We start from the raw sequence: 17,141 nt of genomic DNA on the forward strand, positions 1-17,141 counted from the left end.
GGGATATTTAGACTTGGCAGTGAGGTCAGGACAATATTGAGGTTTGGGTTTTCCTCTAGTGGTCCTAGGTGGGAGAGTGTATGGTATAGTATTAGGTGCTTTAGGAATTACCTCAAGTGTTTCCTCATCACGAGACGATTGGTCCGATGGTTGAGAAGGAAGGGTTGTATTTTGTAGTTGATCACAGCAATCATTTGGATTGTCCCCTCCAGGATCTTCACCAAACAAGAACGACAGTGTTTCAGTACCTTCATCGCTGTAGCCATCTTCAAGTTCACTGCTGTGAGGCGACCGGTCGCTGGGTTCTGTGCGACCGGTCGCTTTGGGGCAGAATCGATTTTCTTCACAGGAGTCTTCGCGACCGGTCGCTTCTTGCCTACGACCGGTCGTTTCTTCACAGAGTCGTGTTTCATCTGGAACGAGGCGACCGGTCGCTTGGGTCAGTGCGACCGGTTGTTTCTTCACAGAATCGTTTTTCACCAAATCTGGAACAAGGCGACCGGTCGCTTGGGTCAGTGCGACCGGTCGTTTCTTCACAGACTTGATTTTTCTCTCCCTTCTCTTCATTCCTCCTCTCCCCCTGAAGAGAAGGGGGCTTAGAAGCTTCAAAGTATGATAAATCTTCACGGAATGTGGCATCCATAGTGACAAAGAGCTTGCGAGTAGGAGGATGGTAACACTTGTAGCCCTTTTGATTTGATCCATATCCAACGAACACACATCGAATGGCACAATGGTCCAGCTTACTTCTATGATGAGATGGAACATGAGCATATACCACACAACCAAATATGCGAGGAGGCAGCTTGAGGACTGTAGGAAGAGAGACGTGACGAGCCAAGGTATTCAATGGAGTTTCAAACTTCAAAACACTACTAGGTACCCGATTAATTACATAGACTGCAGAAAGAAGGGCATGTCCCCATAAGTAGTGAGGGACCGATTTATCCAGCATGTATGCACGAGTGACCTCAAGTAATTGTCGATTCTTTCGCTCTGCAACACCATTTTGTTGTGGAGTAAAAGATGTGGAGGTTTGATGAATGATGCCGTGGTCTCGGAAGAATTGTGTCAAGACATTGTTCACATATTCCCCACCATTATCAGACCGGAATACTTTGATGGAGGCTTGGAACTGTGTGGTAATCATAGCATGAAATTCACGGATTGCAGCGGAAACGTCACTTTTATGAGCTAGTAGATAAACCCAAGTCATGCGAGTGCAATCATCAATAAATGTAACAAACCATCTTTTGCCATTGGAAGAAACTTTAGCAGGACCCCAAACATCAGAGTGAACCAAATCAAAAGGAAATTCCGTTTTATTATCACTTAAGGGAAAAACAGTTCGATGGCTTTTGGCCAATACACAGGTTTCACATTGAAACTGATAATGATCTAAGCCACGAAACAAAGACGGAAACAAACGTTGAAGATAGCCAAAGGATGGATGTCCTAGGCGACGATGCCAAAGCCAAATCTGGTGTTTATTGCGAGCTTGTGAGCTGGAACCATGAGTATGAGCTGCCCTTGGTGGTGAAGAGACCGTCAAGGAATACAACCCCCCTCTTCGTTTACCATGCCCAATCGTCGCGTGAGTCGTGAGGTCCTGAAAAAGACAATGGGAAGGATAGAATGTGGCATAACAATTATGTGAGTCAAGTAATTTTCCAACAGACATCAAATTGCAATTGATGGAGGGGACAAGTAGTGTATGAGATAAAGATAAGGAAGGGGAAAGTGATATAGTTCCTTCACCAGCAACATTAGAGGGAACTCCATTGGCACTAGTGATGTAAGGATGACGAGACTTAGAAGATATTGTGGAAAACATAGTAGAGTCAAAAGTCATATGATCAGTGGCACCTGTGTCAATTATCCATGTAGTGGGTCGTGTACCTGATTCGGAGTCGGAGAGTAGGGTGGAAGATGGAGGAGCATCGGTAGTTACAACACATGCTGCCTTGGGTGTTTTGTTGCGGGACTTGAGTGTTGAGAATTAATGACTAACTCACTGCCCTTTTAAGATCTTGTTGTTGATGGACTTTGGACAAAGAACTCAATGATGGATGAGTCTTACACACACACACAGAAATTAACCAAGCACAAATGACACAAGTGTTTATAGAGGTTCAGCAAATTGCCTACATCCTCTTTGGTGATCACCTTGAGAAATTTCACTAATGAAGATAGGTTACAACTTTGGTTTACAAAGGAAACCCCCTTAGAACACTACCCTCCTAATCTGTTTCTCTCACACCCTTGCTCAACACCTTGATACACTTAGAGAACTCTCTTACTCTCACCTTAGTTTTTCTGAACACACAACTAAAACTTCAGCTCTAACTCAACTTGGAATACCAGCTTCTTCCACTTACAATTATTCAACTTGTTTTCTCCTCTTGTGTTATCTTACTTCACCCCATTTCCTACACAAGCCAATAGACAAGAGATAAGATATCAGCTTGTCCTCCACGTTCTTCCCTTTAGTCACCACTTAGACTAAATGTCAGATCAAGTAGGTAAATAGAATCCAACTCAGCCACCTCCCACTTACACCAGAAAATGGAGAGTGATATCTTTGAAATAAGATAACCAATTAGCCATGAGTGCTCTCCCAACTATCCAGCAGGTAGTCAACGTTCATTTAACTCAGAAGTGACCCACTAAGCCTCTGAAATCTTGTGGAAAGCGATAGCCATTGAAAACACTGTTGAAAACGCGTAAGAAATCGTCACAGCACGACTGGGACGACCGGTCGCCAGGAACTGGCGACCGGTCGCTTTTGGTTTTTCCTCCAGACCTTGAATCTGCTTCTAAACGACCGGTCGCAAATGCTAAGCGACCGGTCGCTAGCTTCCTGCGACCGGTCGCAAAGAACTGGCGACCGGTCGCTCGTTGATGTTGCTCCAGACTTCGAATCTGCTTCAAAACGACCGGTCGCAAATGCCTAGCGACCGGTCGCTTTTAGGCAGATTCAAAATCTTCCTTTCAGCGCCAAAACCAACCTTGTATCCTTAGGTGAGCCATTTTCCCAACAATCTCCACCATGGCGAGCCTAATACTCCTTGTGGACATCATTGCCTTCTAGGACATCTGTAATGTCTTGAGAATCGTCCTAATAACTCTCAAGAACTCCACCTCAATCTTTAGCATGTAACAAGATTGAGCAAGCTCAAACAATGCTTGAACTTAGCTGTTGTGACTGGCTTTGTTAGGCAATCTGAAGCGTTCTCATTTGTATGAACCTTCATTATTGTGATGTCTCCATCATTCACCCAATCCCTTATCCGGTGGTATCTCACATCAATGTGTTTGGACCTCCCATGGAACACTTGATTCTTCACTAAGCAAATAGCACTTTGACTGTCACTTAGAATCACCACCAAGTCTTGAGCTATCCCGAATTCCTTTGCCAATCTCTTCAGCCATACCGCTTCTTTTGAAGCTTCCGTTAAAGCCATATACTCCGCTTCCGTAGTAGACAAGGCACTAACCGATTGTAACACTGCTCTCCAACTAATCGGTCCTCCACCACAAGTGAAGACATATCCTGTGGTGGATCTCCTCTTGTCTAGATCTCCTGCATAATCAGAATCTACATACCCCGACACACATGCCTTTCCTTGTTGTCTTTCAAACAATATCCCAAGCCTTTTGGTGCCCTTCAAGTACCTGAGAATCCATTTTGCTGCTGTCCAATGTTGCCTTCCAGGATTCGCCATATACCTTGACACCACACTAACGGCTTGGGCTAAGTCGGGGCGTGTGCACACCATTGCATACATGAGACACCCTACCAAGCTTGCATATGGAACTTTACTCATTTCCTCCTTCTCCACATTCGTAGAAGGACATTCTTTTGCACTTAACTTAAAATGCTCCGCCAAAGGAGTAGACACCGGTTTGCAATCCATCATATTAAACCTTTCAAGTACCTTGGAAATATACTTGCTTTGTGACAGCCACAACTTGCCTTCCTTTCTGTCTCTCCTTATCTCCATTCCTAGGATCTTTTGTGCAGCACCAAGATCCTTCATGTCAAACTCCCTTCCAAGTAATGTCTTCAAATTCTGGATTTTTGACATGTCCTTACATGCAATTAGCATGTCATCAACATAAAGAAGCAAAAGGATGAAGTTACCATCCTTGAATGCATGAGAGTACACACAACAATCAGATTCACATCTTCTATACCCAATCTTCATCATGTAAGAATCGAAGCACTTGTTCCACTGCCTTGGAGATTGCTTCAGTCCATACAAAGACTTCTTCAACCTGCAAACCAGATTTTCCTTCCCTGCTTCAATGAACCCTTGAGGTTGGCTCATGTAGATGTCTTCCTCCAATTCACCATGAAGGAAAGCAGTCTTCACATCCATTTGCTCCACCTCCATGTCCTCTTGTGCTACTATGGAGAGTAGTAGTCGTATAGAAGTATGTTTCACCACCGGAGAGAAGATTTCATCATAATCAACTCCCTCCTTTTGCAAGAATCCTTTTGCCACCAACCGAGCTTTGAATAAGGTGGCACCCTTCTCATGCATTTCTTCTTTCTTCCTAAACACCCATTTGCAGCCAATAACCTTGCGACCTTTGGGTTTAGGAACTAACTCCCAAACTGAGTTTTGGTGTAGAGATTCCATCTCTTGCATCATAGCTTCCATCCAACTTTCCCGTTCCTTGTTCTCAACAGCTTCTTGGAACGTGGTTGGTTCTTCTTCACTAGCATTTAGGGCATAGTGAACTGCATCCATCTCCCATCCAAACCTTTGAGGTGGTTTGATGGTTCTCTTGGGCCTGGACCGAGCTATAGATGATGGCTCCACCTGTTCTTGAGCCTCTTCTTCTTCTTGAGTGTGTTGTTGATGCTGCCCAGCTTCTTCCTCTTCAATGTCGGACTCCACCTCCTCCTGAACGTCTTCAGTTGGCTGTTTCTGAGTAGTCTTTCTTGACACCTTCTTGAGTGGAACTTCAAAGGTTGTTTCTTTCTCAACAACATCCTCCTTTGCCTCTGAATTCTTGACTTTGTTCATAGGTATGGTCTTCTCATCAAACACAACATTTCTGCTGAGTATCTTCTTGTGGTTCACTGGATCCCACAGCTTGTAGCCCTTCACACCACTCTCAAATCCAATGAAAATACATTCAAGAGACTTTGGCTTCAACTTGGATCTTTCATCACTAGGAATAAGTGCATATGCACTGCACCCAAACACCTTAAGATTCGAATAATCGATTGACCTTTTAGACCATACCTCCTCTGCACACTTGAACTCAAGATTTCTTGAAGGCGATCGGTTAACCAAATAGGCAGCGTGGTTAACCGTTTCTGCCCAAAAAGATTCGGGCAACCCTGCATGAATTCTCATACATCTCTCACGCTCCATGAGAGTTCGGTTCATCCTCTCCGCAGCTCCATTTTGTTGGGGTGTCTTCTTTACGGTAAAGTGCCTTTTAATGCCTTCACTTTTGCAAAACTCAAGGAACTTGCTGTCCTTATATTCACCACCATTGTCACTCTTTAGGATCTTGATCTTTCTTCCGGTTAGGTTCTCTACTTCCGCCTTCCACTCTTTGAATTTGGTGAAGACCTCAGATTTCTCCTTCATGAAGTAGACCCAAACCTTCCTGGAAAAATCATCCAAGAAAGTCACAAAATAGCGAGCTCCACCCTTCGATTTAACCGGTGATGGCCCCCATACATCCGTGTGAATATAATCTAGCACACCCGTGCTTTCTTCCTCTTTGTTTCGCTGCTTGAAAGCTATTTTTGATTGCTTTCCCATGGTACAAAATCTGCAGAACTCAAGCTTGCAACTTTGAACACCTTTCAACAATTTTCTGTTGTGTAGTTCCTGCATGCCCCTCTCACTCATGTGCCCTAGCCTCAAATGCCAAAGCTGAGTTTCATCTTCCGAGTCCTTGCTTGTAGATACAGCTGCTCCACCTATGATTGTTGTACCACACAACCTATATAGACAATTAGGTTGAATCTCACCCTTCATAATCACAAGTGAACCTTTTGAGACTATGAGTTTCCCTCCATTTGCTTTGAATGAATAACCATTCTTATCAAGAGTTCCAAGGGAAATGAGATTCTTACGCAACTTTGGAATGTGCCTTACCATTCCAAGCGTCCTAACAGCCCCATCATGCATCTTTACCTTGATTGTACCGGTTCCTTTGACTCTACACATTGAGCCATCCCCCATCATCACTTCACTGCTATCTTCTTTCTCATACGTGTCAAACCACTCCTTGTTTGAGCACATATGATATGAGCATCCGGAATCCAAAATCCAATCGGAAGAGGAACACCTTGAAGAATTAGCCAATGCATTTGTTTTAACATTGCTATTAACACACAAAAGCTCACCATCACTTTCCGTGACATCCTCCGCTGTGTTTGCTGCATTCTTCCCTTTGTTCTTCTTCTCCTTCCATATGGGGCAATTCTTTTTCCAATGCTCCTTTGACCCACACTCGAAACAACCATCTTTCGCCTTGGATTTGGACCTTCCTCTATTGCCTTTCTTGCCTTCACGCCTCTTTGAACGACCTCTCTCTCCGGTCTTTGCAACTAGACCTTCACCTTGAGAGTTTTCTCCCGAACGTTGAGTCATCCTATGGTGTGTCATGATGTCTTGCACCACAGGCTCAAAATCAAGAGTAACCTTTCCGAACATAAGAGTGGTTCGGAAGTGTTTATAGGACGAAGGTAAGGATGTCAACAACATGAGAGCCTTATCCTCCGGACTATAATTCACATCCATTCTCTGCAAGTCAGCAACACATCTATTGAAACTACTTAGATGTTCCATTAGATTTCCTCCCTCCTCCATCTTAAGATTCAGGAGTTCTTCCTTGAGGAAGAGTTTGTTGGACAACGATTTCCCTGCAAACATCTCTTCGAGCTTCTCCCATGTTTGCTTCGCTGTATCCTTTATCACGTTGATGAGCACCTCATCGGAGAGATAGTTTTCGATAGCTCCTCTGGCTAACTCGTCAAGAACTCCCCACTCATCATCCGTCATGCTTGCTGGCTTCTTCTCCTTGCCAACCAACACTACATGGAGCTGTTGTTGTGTAAGAGCTGACTTCATCCTTCGTTGCCAAAGAGTGAAGTTCTCCTTCCCTGTGAAAGGCTTTAACTCCACCTTCATACTTGCTGCCTGTGGTGGCTTCATATGCTGTGAACTGCTACCACTCTCAGCTTCCATGTCACTTGCCATCTTCAACACACTAGCACTCCAAGAGAAGAACTAGCTCCAGCTGCCAAACACAGCTCTGATACCACTTGTTGAGAATTAATGACTAACTCACTGCCCTTTTAAGATCTTGTTGTTGATGGACTTTGGACAAAGAACTCAATGATGGATGAGTCTTACACACACACACAGAAATTAACCAAGCACAAATGACACAAGTGTTTATAGAGGTTCAGCAAATTGCCTACATCCTCTTTGGTGATCACCTTGAGAAATTTCACTAATGAAGATAGGTTACAACTTTGGTTTACAAAGGAAACCCCCTTAGAACACTACCCTCCTAATCTGTTTCTCTCACACCCTTGCTCAACACCTTGATACACTTAGAGAACTCTCTTACTCTCACCTTAGTTTTTCTGAACACACAACTAAAACTTCAGCTCTAACTCAACTTGGAATACCAGCTTCTTCCACTTACAATTATTCAACTTGTTTTCTCCTCTTGTGTTATCTTACTTCACCCCATTTCCTACACAAGCCAATAGACAAGAGATAAGATATCAGCTTGTCCTCCACGTTCTTCCCTTTAGTCACCACTTAGACTAAATGTCAGATCAAGTAGGTAAATAGAATCCAACTCAGCCACCTCCCACTTACACCAGAAAATGGAGAGTGATATCTTTGAAATAAGATAACCAATTAGCCATGAGTGCTCTCCCAACTATCCAGCAGGTAGTCAACGTTCATTTAACTCAGAAGTGACCCACTAAGCCTCTGAAATCTTGTGGAAAGCGATAGCCATTGAAAACACTGTTGAAAACGCGTAAGAAATCGTCACAGCACGACTGGGACGACCGGTCGCCAGGAACTGGCGACCGGTCGCTTTTGGTTTTTCCTCCAGACCTTGAATCTGCTTCTAAACGACCGGTCGCAAATGCTAAGCGACCGGTCGCTAGCTTCCTGCGACCGGTCGCAAAGAACTGGCGACCGGTCGCTCGTTGATGTTGCTCCAGACTTCGAATCTGCTTCAAAACGACCGGTCGCAAATGCCTAGCGACCGGTCGCTTTTAGGCAGATTCAAAATCTTCCTTTCAGCGCCAAAACCAACCTTGTATCCTTAGGTGAGCCATTTTCCCAACATTGAGAGCATCCCACCACTCAGGATAACCATGAAGCTTAAAGCACTTCTCAACAAGATGATTACCACTACAATGAGTGCACTTCTGAGTTCCTTTTGCATCTTCAGTTTTGGGCTCCCGGGGGGGAAGTCCGGAGGACGTACGGTGTGGTGGCCGATATGGCTTGACCGCCATCGCACTCCCACCGCCAAGCATGGAAGATTGGCGATTGTCTTCTTCTACCACAAGTGCATAAGCTTCAATGACTGCTGGAAGCGGGTTCATGGCAAGGATCCGACTACGAACGGAATCAAAGTTGGGATGGAGTCCTCCCAAAAAATCGTACACACGTTCAACTTCAAGTGCTTGTTGGTGAAGAGCCACATCATCGGGATTGGTATGTTTGCAGGGACGGAGGCTGTCAATTTCCTGCCATATTATGTGTAATTTTTCATAGAATACATTCACAGGTTCACCACTTTGAGAGGTGGTGACTGATTGACGACGGAGTTGGTACAACTTGGAGCTATTCTGTGTGACAGTATATGTCTTCCGAGCTGCGTCCCACACCGCATAAGCCGTTGAGCAGTGATCAAATAAGGCACGTACATTCTTGGTCATGGAGTTGAGGAGCCATGACTGCACCAAACAGTTGTCTTCATCCCAAGCTTCATAGCTAGGATCATCAATGGCAGGGGCAATCTTTTTACCATTAATGAAACCAGCCATACGACGAGCAGTGATGGCCAAGCGAACACTACGAGACCATGCAGGATAGTTGGACCCATCCAACTTATCAGGAGTAATTGGAGAGTAGTCATGAGAGGACCGGGGTGGTGGAGTGGTGGAGTCGATCTTGGTGGAGTCGATTTTAGAGGAGTCGCCCGTGGAGTTGATGGAGTCGTTGGTGTCACCCATGAGGTAAATATATAAAAGGATGTAGAGGAAGAAATAGCTTAAAACTTCAGCAAACAAGAGCACAAATAATGCTTGTGATCAAGATCAATTTTGAGGCAAGGCAAGGTATGAGATAGGGACAATACAACAGCAAGTTATGGGCAAGGATAGGTAGAGATTAGGCAAGAACAAGGTTATGCAGAGGCAACCAAAATCGATTGCTCTGATACCATGCCAAAGATAGTGTAATTGAGAGAATAGAGATGAACTTGGAGAAGAAGATTTGCAGAGAATGCTAATATGAAATTGTATTACTCACTTGAGAGTTATATGCAATTGTACATGGTTAATTAATAATTACATCTAGCACAAATCCTGGAAAGGTACCCCTAAAACATGGATGTGTAAACATCCCTAAAACATGGATATGTAAACATGGAAAAGTAGAGAGATGGTAGACAAGCATTCCTTGGTTTAGGGTCTTGTCTATGTCTTGTCTTTGTCTTAACTAACAGAATCTTCCTAGGAAATGGCATGGGAAAGGGTTTAGGGTGAGTCTAAATAGATTTTTTTCTGCCTCATCACTTGGTAGTCTAGTCATGCCACGATTGAGGAAATCTATCCACAACTTTGGCATGTAATAATAATTCAGCCAACCGACAACTTACTTTGTTGGGTGGCCTCCTAAATTATTAGCTTTTGAAGTCGGCCATATGACGTTCAAATTTAATTACGACTTATTGGTCAGGAAGAATAAGCTAATTTAATTACAACACCACACTATTGTATGCAGGTTTAGATTCTGATCTCACCTTAGTCTATAAATACCGTATTGCTACTGTTCCAAACTGAATGAGCATTCATTGATCTGTTCTTTCTTTAATTGTTTAGATTGAGCAGAGAGGAAGAGAGATAGAAAGATGGCAGAAGTTGTTACTTTCGGTGTCCAGGAAATAGTGAAGAAAGTGGCTTCACTTGCCTCTGAAGAAATCAGTCTTGTATGGGGATTTGAAGGAGAGTTGACAAAGCTGCGTGAATCATTGTTGCTGACTGAAGCCATGTTACGAGATGCCGGGCAATCAAAAGAAGTTCGGCCCGAAGCCGTGCAAATTTGGTTGAACAAGCTTGAAGACATAGCTCATGAGGCCGATGATGTGCTGGATGAATGCGGATATGAACTTCTCCGCCGTCAAGTGGAAGTGCGAAACCAAATGAAGAAAAAAGTGCTCAACTTCCTTTCACTCCACTACAATCCCATTTTATTTCGTCTCAAAATGGCACATAAGATTGAGAACATCAACTCTGCTTTGGAGAATTTGAATAACAAGGCAGCTAGCATTGGGCTTGTCAATAAGAAATTCTCAGATGCAACCTCCTCTCATGGGATTGCAGTTGACAGGGAAACTGTCTCCATCTTTAAACAAGATGAAAAGAACATTGTTGGAAGGGAGCAGATTGTGTCAGAGATAGTTACAACCTTGATCAACTCAAGCAATACTCAAGAGAATGAAAATCTACCCGTGATGGCCATTGTGGGAATGGCCGGCTTGGGAAAAACAACTTTGGCTAAATCTGTATATCATCAAGATGAGATAGGCAGACGCTTCACTGAAAAAATATGGATATGTGTATCTATTCCTTTTGAGGTCAAGTCAATTTTAAGCAAGATCTTGGAACATCTTAAACCGGAAAAGGCTAGGATGCAAGACAAGGATGCAATAATAAAAAAATCTTCAAGAAGATCTGAAAGGGAGAAGATATTTGCTCGTACTGGATGATGTGTGAAACGAAGATTCTGAAAAATGGAATGACTTGATGAGTTGTTTGTTAAGTGTTAAAGATACCCAAGGAAGCAACATTCTTGTCACTACCCGGAGTGCGAGGGTTGCATCAATTTCACAGACACTTTCTAGGTATGATTTGCAAAAATTATCAGATGATCAATGTTGGCTTATTTTGAAGGATAGAGCATTTCCAAATGAGAGTGATCCTACTTTAAATCAAGATCAAGAGAGAATTGGAAGGGACATCGCCAAAAAGTGTGGAGGTATTCCATTAGTTGCAAAGGTATGTTCATCCATTTGGTGAATTTTTTGCTTGCTTTCTGCTTATTGTTATTTGCTTTCCACTGGACATCGATAATTTTGTTTGCTATATTAATTTTTAAAGGAAAATATTGTATAAGGAGTTCTTTCTATTTTGCATTACAATTAAAACGAATGATCGAACAGGGATTAGAAAGAAGAAGAAAAAAATCAGTATTGGCATATTTACCGGAAAAGAAAATGCTGGGAATGTCGATTAGGTTCATGTTTGTGCTTGAAAAATGGCAGATACCATTTTATTTTCTATTTGTTATCAACATACTATAAATTTATTTGTTAATTTTCTTGAGGGTGGATTGTTTTTCTTATAAGAGATATGAGAACGGGGTTCGAATACAGTAACAGAGTAAATAAAATGCTTAAAACATATTGTTATTTTAGTTATTTTACGCTATTATATCATTTAATTGTGATTCAAACTCATATACCAACAGGTTTTGGGAAGTATGATGCGGTTCAAAGAAATTGATGGTTGGCGGGTAATTCAAGAAAGTACAATATGGGATTTACCTCAAGAAGAAAAAAGAATCTCATCAGTTTTGAAGTTGAGTTTTAATGAATTGACATCACCAACTTTGAAACAATGTTTTGCCTATTGCTCAATGTTCACCAAAGATTTTGAAATTGAAAAGGATGACTTGATTCAACTTTGGATGGCTCAAGGATTGCTTCACCCTTCTCCCAACAATAGTGATCTAGAGATGGAGGATGTGGGAAATCAATATTTCAATATTCTGTTGGAGAACTCTTTTTTTCAAGATGTTAGAATGGATTACTATTATGGCACTATTATTACCACATGCAAGATACACGATCTTGTGCATGATCTTGCAGAAGATGTATCAAAATCAAAGACCAAGGGCTCCAATGAGATTCGACATGTGCCGCAGAATTCAACCATAGATCTACAAGAAATTCCAAAAGGAATTGTTCATAAAGTGCGCTCAATGTTTTTGAAATGTGAAGTTCTTGATAACATCTTACCAAGATTTAAAGGTTTGCGTGTCTTAAAATTACAGGAGTCTGATATTGATGAGTTGACAAATTCAATTGGAAAGCTGAAACACTTGAGGTATCTAGATATTTCAGCAACAAAGATCAAAAAGCTCCCCCAATCTATTGGCAAGCTTTATAACCTACAAACGTTAAGAATGCATGAACTCGAACTTGAAGAGTTTCCCAAGGAACTGCAAAATTTGATCAACTTGAGACATATTCATTTTGAGGATTGGCATGGAGATGGAAGATATCCAGTTGGCATGGGGCGGTTGAAAAATCTGCGATCATTATCCTTTTTCATTGTGGGTAAGGAGAGAGGTCGTGGAATAAAGGAGCTGGGTGGCTTAAAGCATTTGAAAGGCGAATTATTTATTAAACATCTGGAGCATGTGAGAGATGGAGAAGAAGCAAAAGAGGCAAAGTTAGCGGAGAAGACAAACATACGCAGACTAAGGTTTTCATGGGGTTGTCTACGAGCAGGCATCAATAATGACAGGGATGTACTAGAAGGCCTTAAACCGCATTCTGCATTGAAAAGCTTAGAGATTCGCAACTTCAGTGGTGAGACATTTCCACGCTGGATGATGTGTGGAGATTTATTTTCTTCATTGAAAAGATTAGCTGTTGAAAATGCAAAGAACCTAACTGAATGGAGGACGGAAGAAGCTGCAGTATTTTCAATAACAGAAAGAAGAGTGGTGTTTTCTCGCCTTAAGGAGTTGTTGTTGAGGAATTGTGATCAATTGAGAAGTGCTCCCATAGATCATTTTCCATGTTTGCAGAAGTTGGAGATAGATTCCATGAATAGCGGCATGCCGATAGCTAATATTATAAGCACTCAGCTGACGACTCTTACTCGTCTCACGATAAAGAAGATAAGGGGACTTGTTTCTCTGCCAGAAGGGATGTTAAAAAACAACAAGAATCTTGCATATTTGGAGATAAGAGATTGTCCTGAGTTCATTTGTATTGCTGCCGATGTATATGGTGGTTGCGCATCCCTTGAGTCACTGCGTATTTCTTCCTGTCCTAATCTTAGGTCTTTGCCTCATGGGCTAGAACATTGCACCTCTCTTAAGGAGTTGACTAGAGCCCATTGTGAAAGTCTGGAGTGCATCCCAGTTACAAACGGCCTCCCATCCCTCCTCGAATTATATATTTCAAATTGTGATGAATTATCAAGCCTACCGAGTGGGTTACAACATTGTACCTCTCTTGAGCACTTGTCTATTTACTCTTGCCGAAATCTCAAAGCTATTCCAGTCACAAACGGCCTCCCATCCCTCCGCCGATTAGTGATTTCAAGTTGTGATGAATTATCAAGCCTACCGAGTGGGTTACAACATTGTACCTCTCTTGAGCACTTGTCTATTTACTCTTGCCGGAATCTCGAAGCTATTCCAATCACACACGGACTCCCATCCCTCGGCCAATTAAAGATTTCATTTTGTGCTGAATTATCAAGCCTACCAAATGGGTTACAACATTGTACCTCTCTTGAGCACCTATCAATAATGAATTGTGGGAATCTCGAAGCTATTCCAAGTTTAGACAGCCTCACACAACTCCGTGAGTTGGAGATATGTCGCTGTGGTGGATTAAAAGGTTTACCCCCCAATGCGTTTGCAGCACCCCTCGCCCGCTTAAAGCAATTGGAAATTGGTTGGTTATGGGAGGAGCTCGATTCCTTCCCTGCTTTTCAAGTTATTCCACAACTTGAAACATTAAGCTTGTGGGGTTGGCCAAAGCTCAACTATCTACCTGAACAAGTTCAATGCTTCACTTGTCTAACTTCGTTAACAATAAACTCCTTCGACGACATGGAGGCTCTTCCAGAGTGGTTGGGAAATCTTGCATATCTTAAGATCCTAAGTATATGGAAGTGCAAGAATCTGATGTATCTACCTACACTTGAAGCAATGAAATGTCTCACCAAATTACAGTACATATATATTCAAAATTGTCCTCTTCTGAAAGAGAGATGCAATAAAGACAGCGGTCCAGAATGGCCCAAGATTTCACATATTCCAAACATCTATGGTAAGTTTTTAAATTTTATTTTTTGTTTTCTTAGGTTCTGAAATCAATTATTTTCTTCTCTTTACGTTTTTTTTTTATAAAAAAAATCTCCTTTTGGTGAATTGGGGGCCAGTGACGGATCCAGGAATTTTCCTTACAGGGATCAACATCTAAAAGGTAAAAAAAAATTCTATACAAAATGTACCAGTCTCGTATTTTATGTCAAATTTTCAATATAAGAAAGTACTATATGTATTTCTCTCTTTTATATTACAGATTATGTACGGTATGTTTTCTTGTTGATGATAATAGCGACTTTCGTTTATAATTCTTTTAGCCTCTTTGATAGAGGGCTTGTTTCCAAGAAATATATCACCAAGAAAAATATTTGTAAATTGTAAGAAAATGTTAGACAGAACAAATGATTTGGCCCGGGATAAACACAACTTGGTTTTATAGATTAATTCAGGAATTTTTTTTTTTTTTCCGTCTTTAGCTTTTTCTGTTGAACTCATCAAACTCCAGGGTTTGATTCTAAGAGGTCAACATATACAAGTCAGGTAAGGTTTACTTAAGTTGTTCGCAAGCAGATGAAATTCTGGATCCACCATAAAAGCCATACTTAATGGCTGTGCTACCGTGTCATGGCCACCATGGATGATGCCTATAAAACAATGGAGAGGGCAGAACCAAGCAGAAAAATGATGATCTTGGCTTCTTTGCAAGCTGATGCTAAAAGGTACAATTTGCATGAACGTCACTTGGCTCAGCAGAAAAATGATCCAAATCTGCTAGGTCGAAGCACTGATGAGGCTGTTGCCTGTGGGCTTTTTTATTTAAAAAAAAAACTTAAGTGGAATGACGTCGTTTTGATGTCAAGAAAAAAAAAATGAAGCGCTGGGCGCCGCGCAGCAAGCAAGCTTGCTCCTGGCTATGGCTGCTCCCTCTTTGGGTCAAGTTCTTGGCCTCCTATGGTGGATTCCAAGCTTGCGGGAGTCAATTGACCCCCTTTGCCCCTATGTGGATTCGCCACAGTTGGGGGCTAAGCCCGAACACAATTAAACAAAATTACATCTGGGATTGGGCCTACTAGAGAAGCCCTATCTAACTTAACTTGATTGTTTTTTGTTTACTTTCTCTTTGACTTGTTTAATCATGTAAACCGCTAAGAAAAAATGTTTGTGTGATTCGTTCCCACTTATCATTAATTAGGTTGTTTCCTTCTATTCGCATTTTAGTTTAATCATTCAATTACTTCAATAAGATATGATTTATAATCACTTGGTTGGAAGTTGAAAACCAAAACAAATTAAACTCTGAGTTTTCAAGTGTTCTGTACATTCAGTACATCCATATACACATACATACACACCATATGATTTATAAAGATATGATGTGTGTAAGTTTTCAAATTCATTAATCTCCCAAAGTATCCAGAAATCACTTTTCTTTCTAAATCATCTATACAAAGAATATTTACTCTGTTTGCCAGTGCCCATCATTTTTTCTTTCCACAAGCAGCATTGACCAAAGTTGTCTTTGATCAGTTGGTTGAGAGACAGGTGTTGATCATGGGGTGCAGATTGAAGAAGCTGTGTTTCAGAAAAATGAATTTCATTGTAATTATAAGGTACAAGCAATTCCCAATTCTCAGTGCATTGTTATACTTGTACTCTTCCCCAGGCTTGTTGTATCTTTTCCTTATCAGCTTATGCAGCGGCATCTATTAGAGTGTGTACTTTTTCTTTATACAGCTTCTGCTTTTGCTTCGTATCAATCAAATATTAATTTTTATAATTTTGAGGATTTTCTGATGAGTTTTTGTCAAACTTTCTCCAAATTTTAGCTTCCAATGTTGCATTTCTTTTCAAGGCTTGTTTTCGTGTTGCTTTGTTCGTCAAGATAGCACTAAATTTGCACTTCTTGTTTGGAAACTGGGTCATTAATGTATCTTTCTGATTGTCTTTCAAATCTGTATTATCAGGTTCTTTGGGAGATTCAGTTTTATGGAACAATTTTTTATCAAGAATCCGATCAAGCAAACTTTCTAGGCTTTGTAAAAGTTTCTCTCCTGATCATTTGGGTGGCTTAAGAGTTCCCTGTTGAGAGAAAAGAGATTATGATTATCGATTTCCGTCCATTGCCGTCACCGCCAAGGGACAGACAGATGTTGCAACCAGGCTGTTTTTGAGGAAGATGAAGCTGGAATTGAAACTGCCGGTGTTGGCCCTTGTGGACAGTGATCCATACGGGCTGAAAATTTTATCTGTTTATGGTTGCGGGTTGAAGAACATGTCGTATGACAGTGCGAATTTGACGACGCCGGATATAAAATGGTTGGGGATACGGCCCTGTGATTTGGACAAGTACAAGATACCGGAGCAGTGTAGGTTGACAATGACTGATCAGGATATTAAGACAGGGAAAGAAATGCTGGAGGAAGATTTTGTGAAGAAAAACCCGAAATGGGTTGAGGAGCTGACTCTTATGGTGAAAACCAAGCAAAAGGCAGAAATTCAAGCTTTGAGCACATTCGGCTTTCAATATCTCTCAGAGACTTATTTGCCACTAAAACTGCAGGAGCAGGATTGGATATGAGCCATGGCTTGAGTTTGGTGGAAGTTTTGTGATGGTAAGTAAGCCATGGATTTACTCACATTTGGCTATGAAGTGCTGTAATATCTCTTCAATTGTTCAATTGTATGGAAAAGGAATGAAATGAATGAACAAAGATTTCACGACTTCGTTTCGGCTTGGATGACAAATTTGTGTTTCTTAGGGGATTGCAAGTT

The 17,141-nt window shown here is 41.6% G+C and overlaps 4 protein-coding genes and 1 pseudogene across 6 annotated transcripts in view; 4 read left to right on the forward strand and 1 right to left on the reverse strand.

The window, feature by feature from the left end:
• The window catches only part of LOC148293581 (putative disease resistance protein RGA4), an 83,726-nt gene extending 67,747 nt beyond the window's left edge, over positions 1 to 15,979 (forward strand). Inside the window, exon 4 of the mRNA XM_088255111.1 lies at positions 15,897 to 15,979. The gene's annotated coding sequence lies outside the window, so the exon portion shown is untranslated. The remainder of the gene's footprint in view (positions 1 to 15,896) is intronic.
• Positions 1,234 to 9,720, reverse strand: LOC148293584 (uncharacterized). 2 transcript variants are annotated; one of them, XM_088255119.1, is made up of 3 exons: positions 8,351 to 9,720; positions 1,867 to 1,984; positions 1,234 to 1,609 (listed from the first exon to the last, which is right to left on the reverse strand). In XM_088255119.1, the coding sequence occupies exons 1-3, from the start codon at positions 9,245 to 9,247 to the stop codon at positions 1,575 to 1,577; spliced, it is 1,050 nt and encodes a 349-aa protein (XP_088111245.1). In that variant the 5' UTR covers positions 9,248 to 9,720; the 3' UTR covers positions 1,234 to 1,574. The 2 variants fall into 2 exon arrangements, with proteins under 2 accessions (XP_088111245.1, XP_088111246.1); XM_088255120.1 differs by having other exon boundaries at positions 1,900 to 1,984; positions 8,351 to 9,719.
• On the forward strand, positions 10,019 to 11,004 carry LOC148293585 (putative disease resistance protein RGA4). The gene has a single exon (XM_088255121.1). The coding sequence runs from the start codon at positions 10,147 to 10,149 to the stop codon at positions 11,002 to 11,004; it is 858 nt and encodes a 285-aa protein (XP_088111247.1). The 5' UTR covers positions 10,019 to 10,146.
• LOC110744515 (putative disease resistance protein RGA3) lies at positions 11,042 to 17,091 on the forward strand. 2 transcript variants are annotated; one of them, XR_015836623.1, is made up of 4 exons: positions 11,042 to 11,293; positions 11,766 to 14,370; positions 15,897 to 15,979; positions 16,334 to 16,384. XR_015836623.1 is itself a non-coding variant. In XM_088255108.1 (4 exons), exons 1-4 carry the CDS (start codon positions 11,042 to 11,044, stop codon positions 16,398 to 16,400), a joined length of 3,033 nt encoding a protein of 1,010 aa, XP_088111234.1. In that variant the 3' UTR covers positions 16,401 to 17,091. The 2 variants fall into 2 exon arrangements, 1 of the variants encoding a protein (XP_088111234.1); XM_088255108.1 differs by having other exon boundaries at positions 15,871 to 15,979; positions 16,334 to 17,091.
• On the forward strand, positions 16,546 to 16,947 carry LOC110745847 (DNA topoisomerase 6 subunit A pseudogene; annotated as a pseudogene).
• Positions 17,092 to 17,141: the final 50 nt, after the last annotated feature.

Source organism: Prunus avium, chromosome 6 (genome assembly GCF_965620075.1).
Source record: "Prunus avium chromosome 6, drPruAviu1.hap1.1, whole genome shotgun sequence".
Taxonomy (NCBI): domain Eukaryota; kingdom Viridiplantae; phylum Streptophyta; class Magnoliopsida; order Rosales; family Rosaceae; genus Prunus; species Prunus avium.

Excerpts from the sequence above, each read along its gene's own strand:
- LOC110744515 (XM_088255108.1), top strand. The coding sequence starts at position 11,042 with ATGAGTTGTTTGTTAAGTGTTAAAGATACCCAAGGAAGCAACATTCTT. Across the intron at positions 14,371-15,870 it reads ACATATTCCAAACATCTATG|CATTGACCAAAGTTGTCTTT; the intron begins GTAAGTTTTTAA and ends TTCCACAAGCAG. Across the intron at positions 15,980-16,333 it reads AATTTCATTGTAATTATAAG|GTTCTTTGGGAGATTCAGTT; the intron begins GTACAAGCAATT and ends CTGTATTATCAG.
- LOC148293584 (XM_088255119.1), bottom strand. The coding sequence starts at position 9,247 with ATGGGTGACACCAACGACTCCATCAACTCCACGGGCGACTCCTCTAAA. Across the intron at positions 1,985-8,350 it reads AGTGGTGGGATGCTCTCAAT|TCCCGCAACAAAACACCCAA; the intron begins GTTGGGAAAATG and ends TCAACACTCAAG. Across the intron at positions 1,610-1,866 it reads TACATGGATAATTGACACAG|GACCTCACGACTCACGCGAC; the intron begins GTGCCACTGATC and ends TGTCTTTTTCAG.
- LOC148293585 (XM_088255121.1), top strand. The coding sequence starts at position 10,147 with ATGGCAGAAGTTGTTACTTTCGGTGTCCAGGAAATAGTGAAGAAAGTG.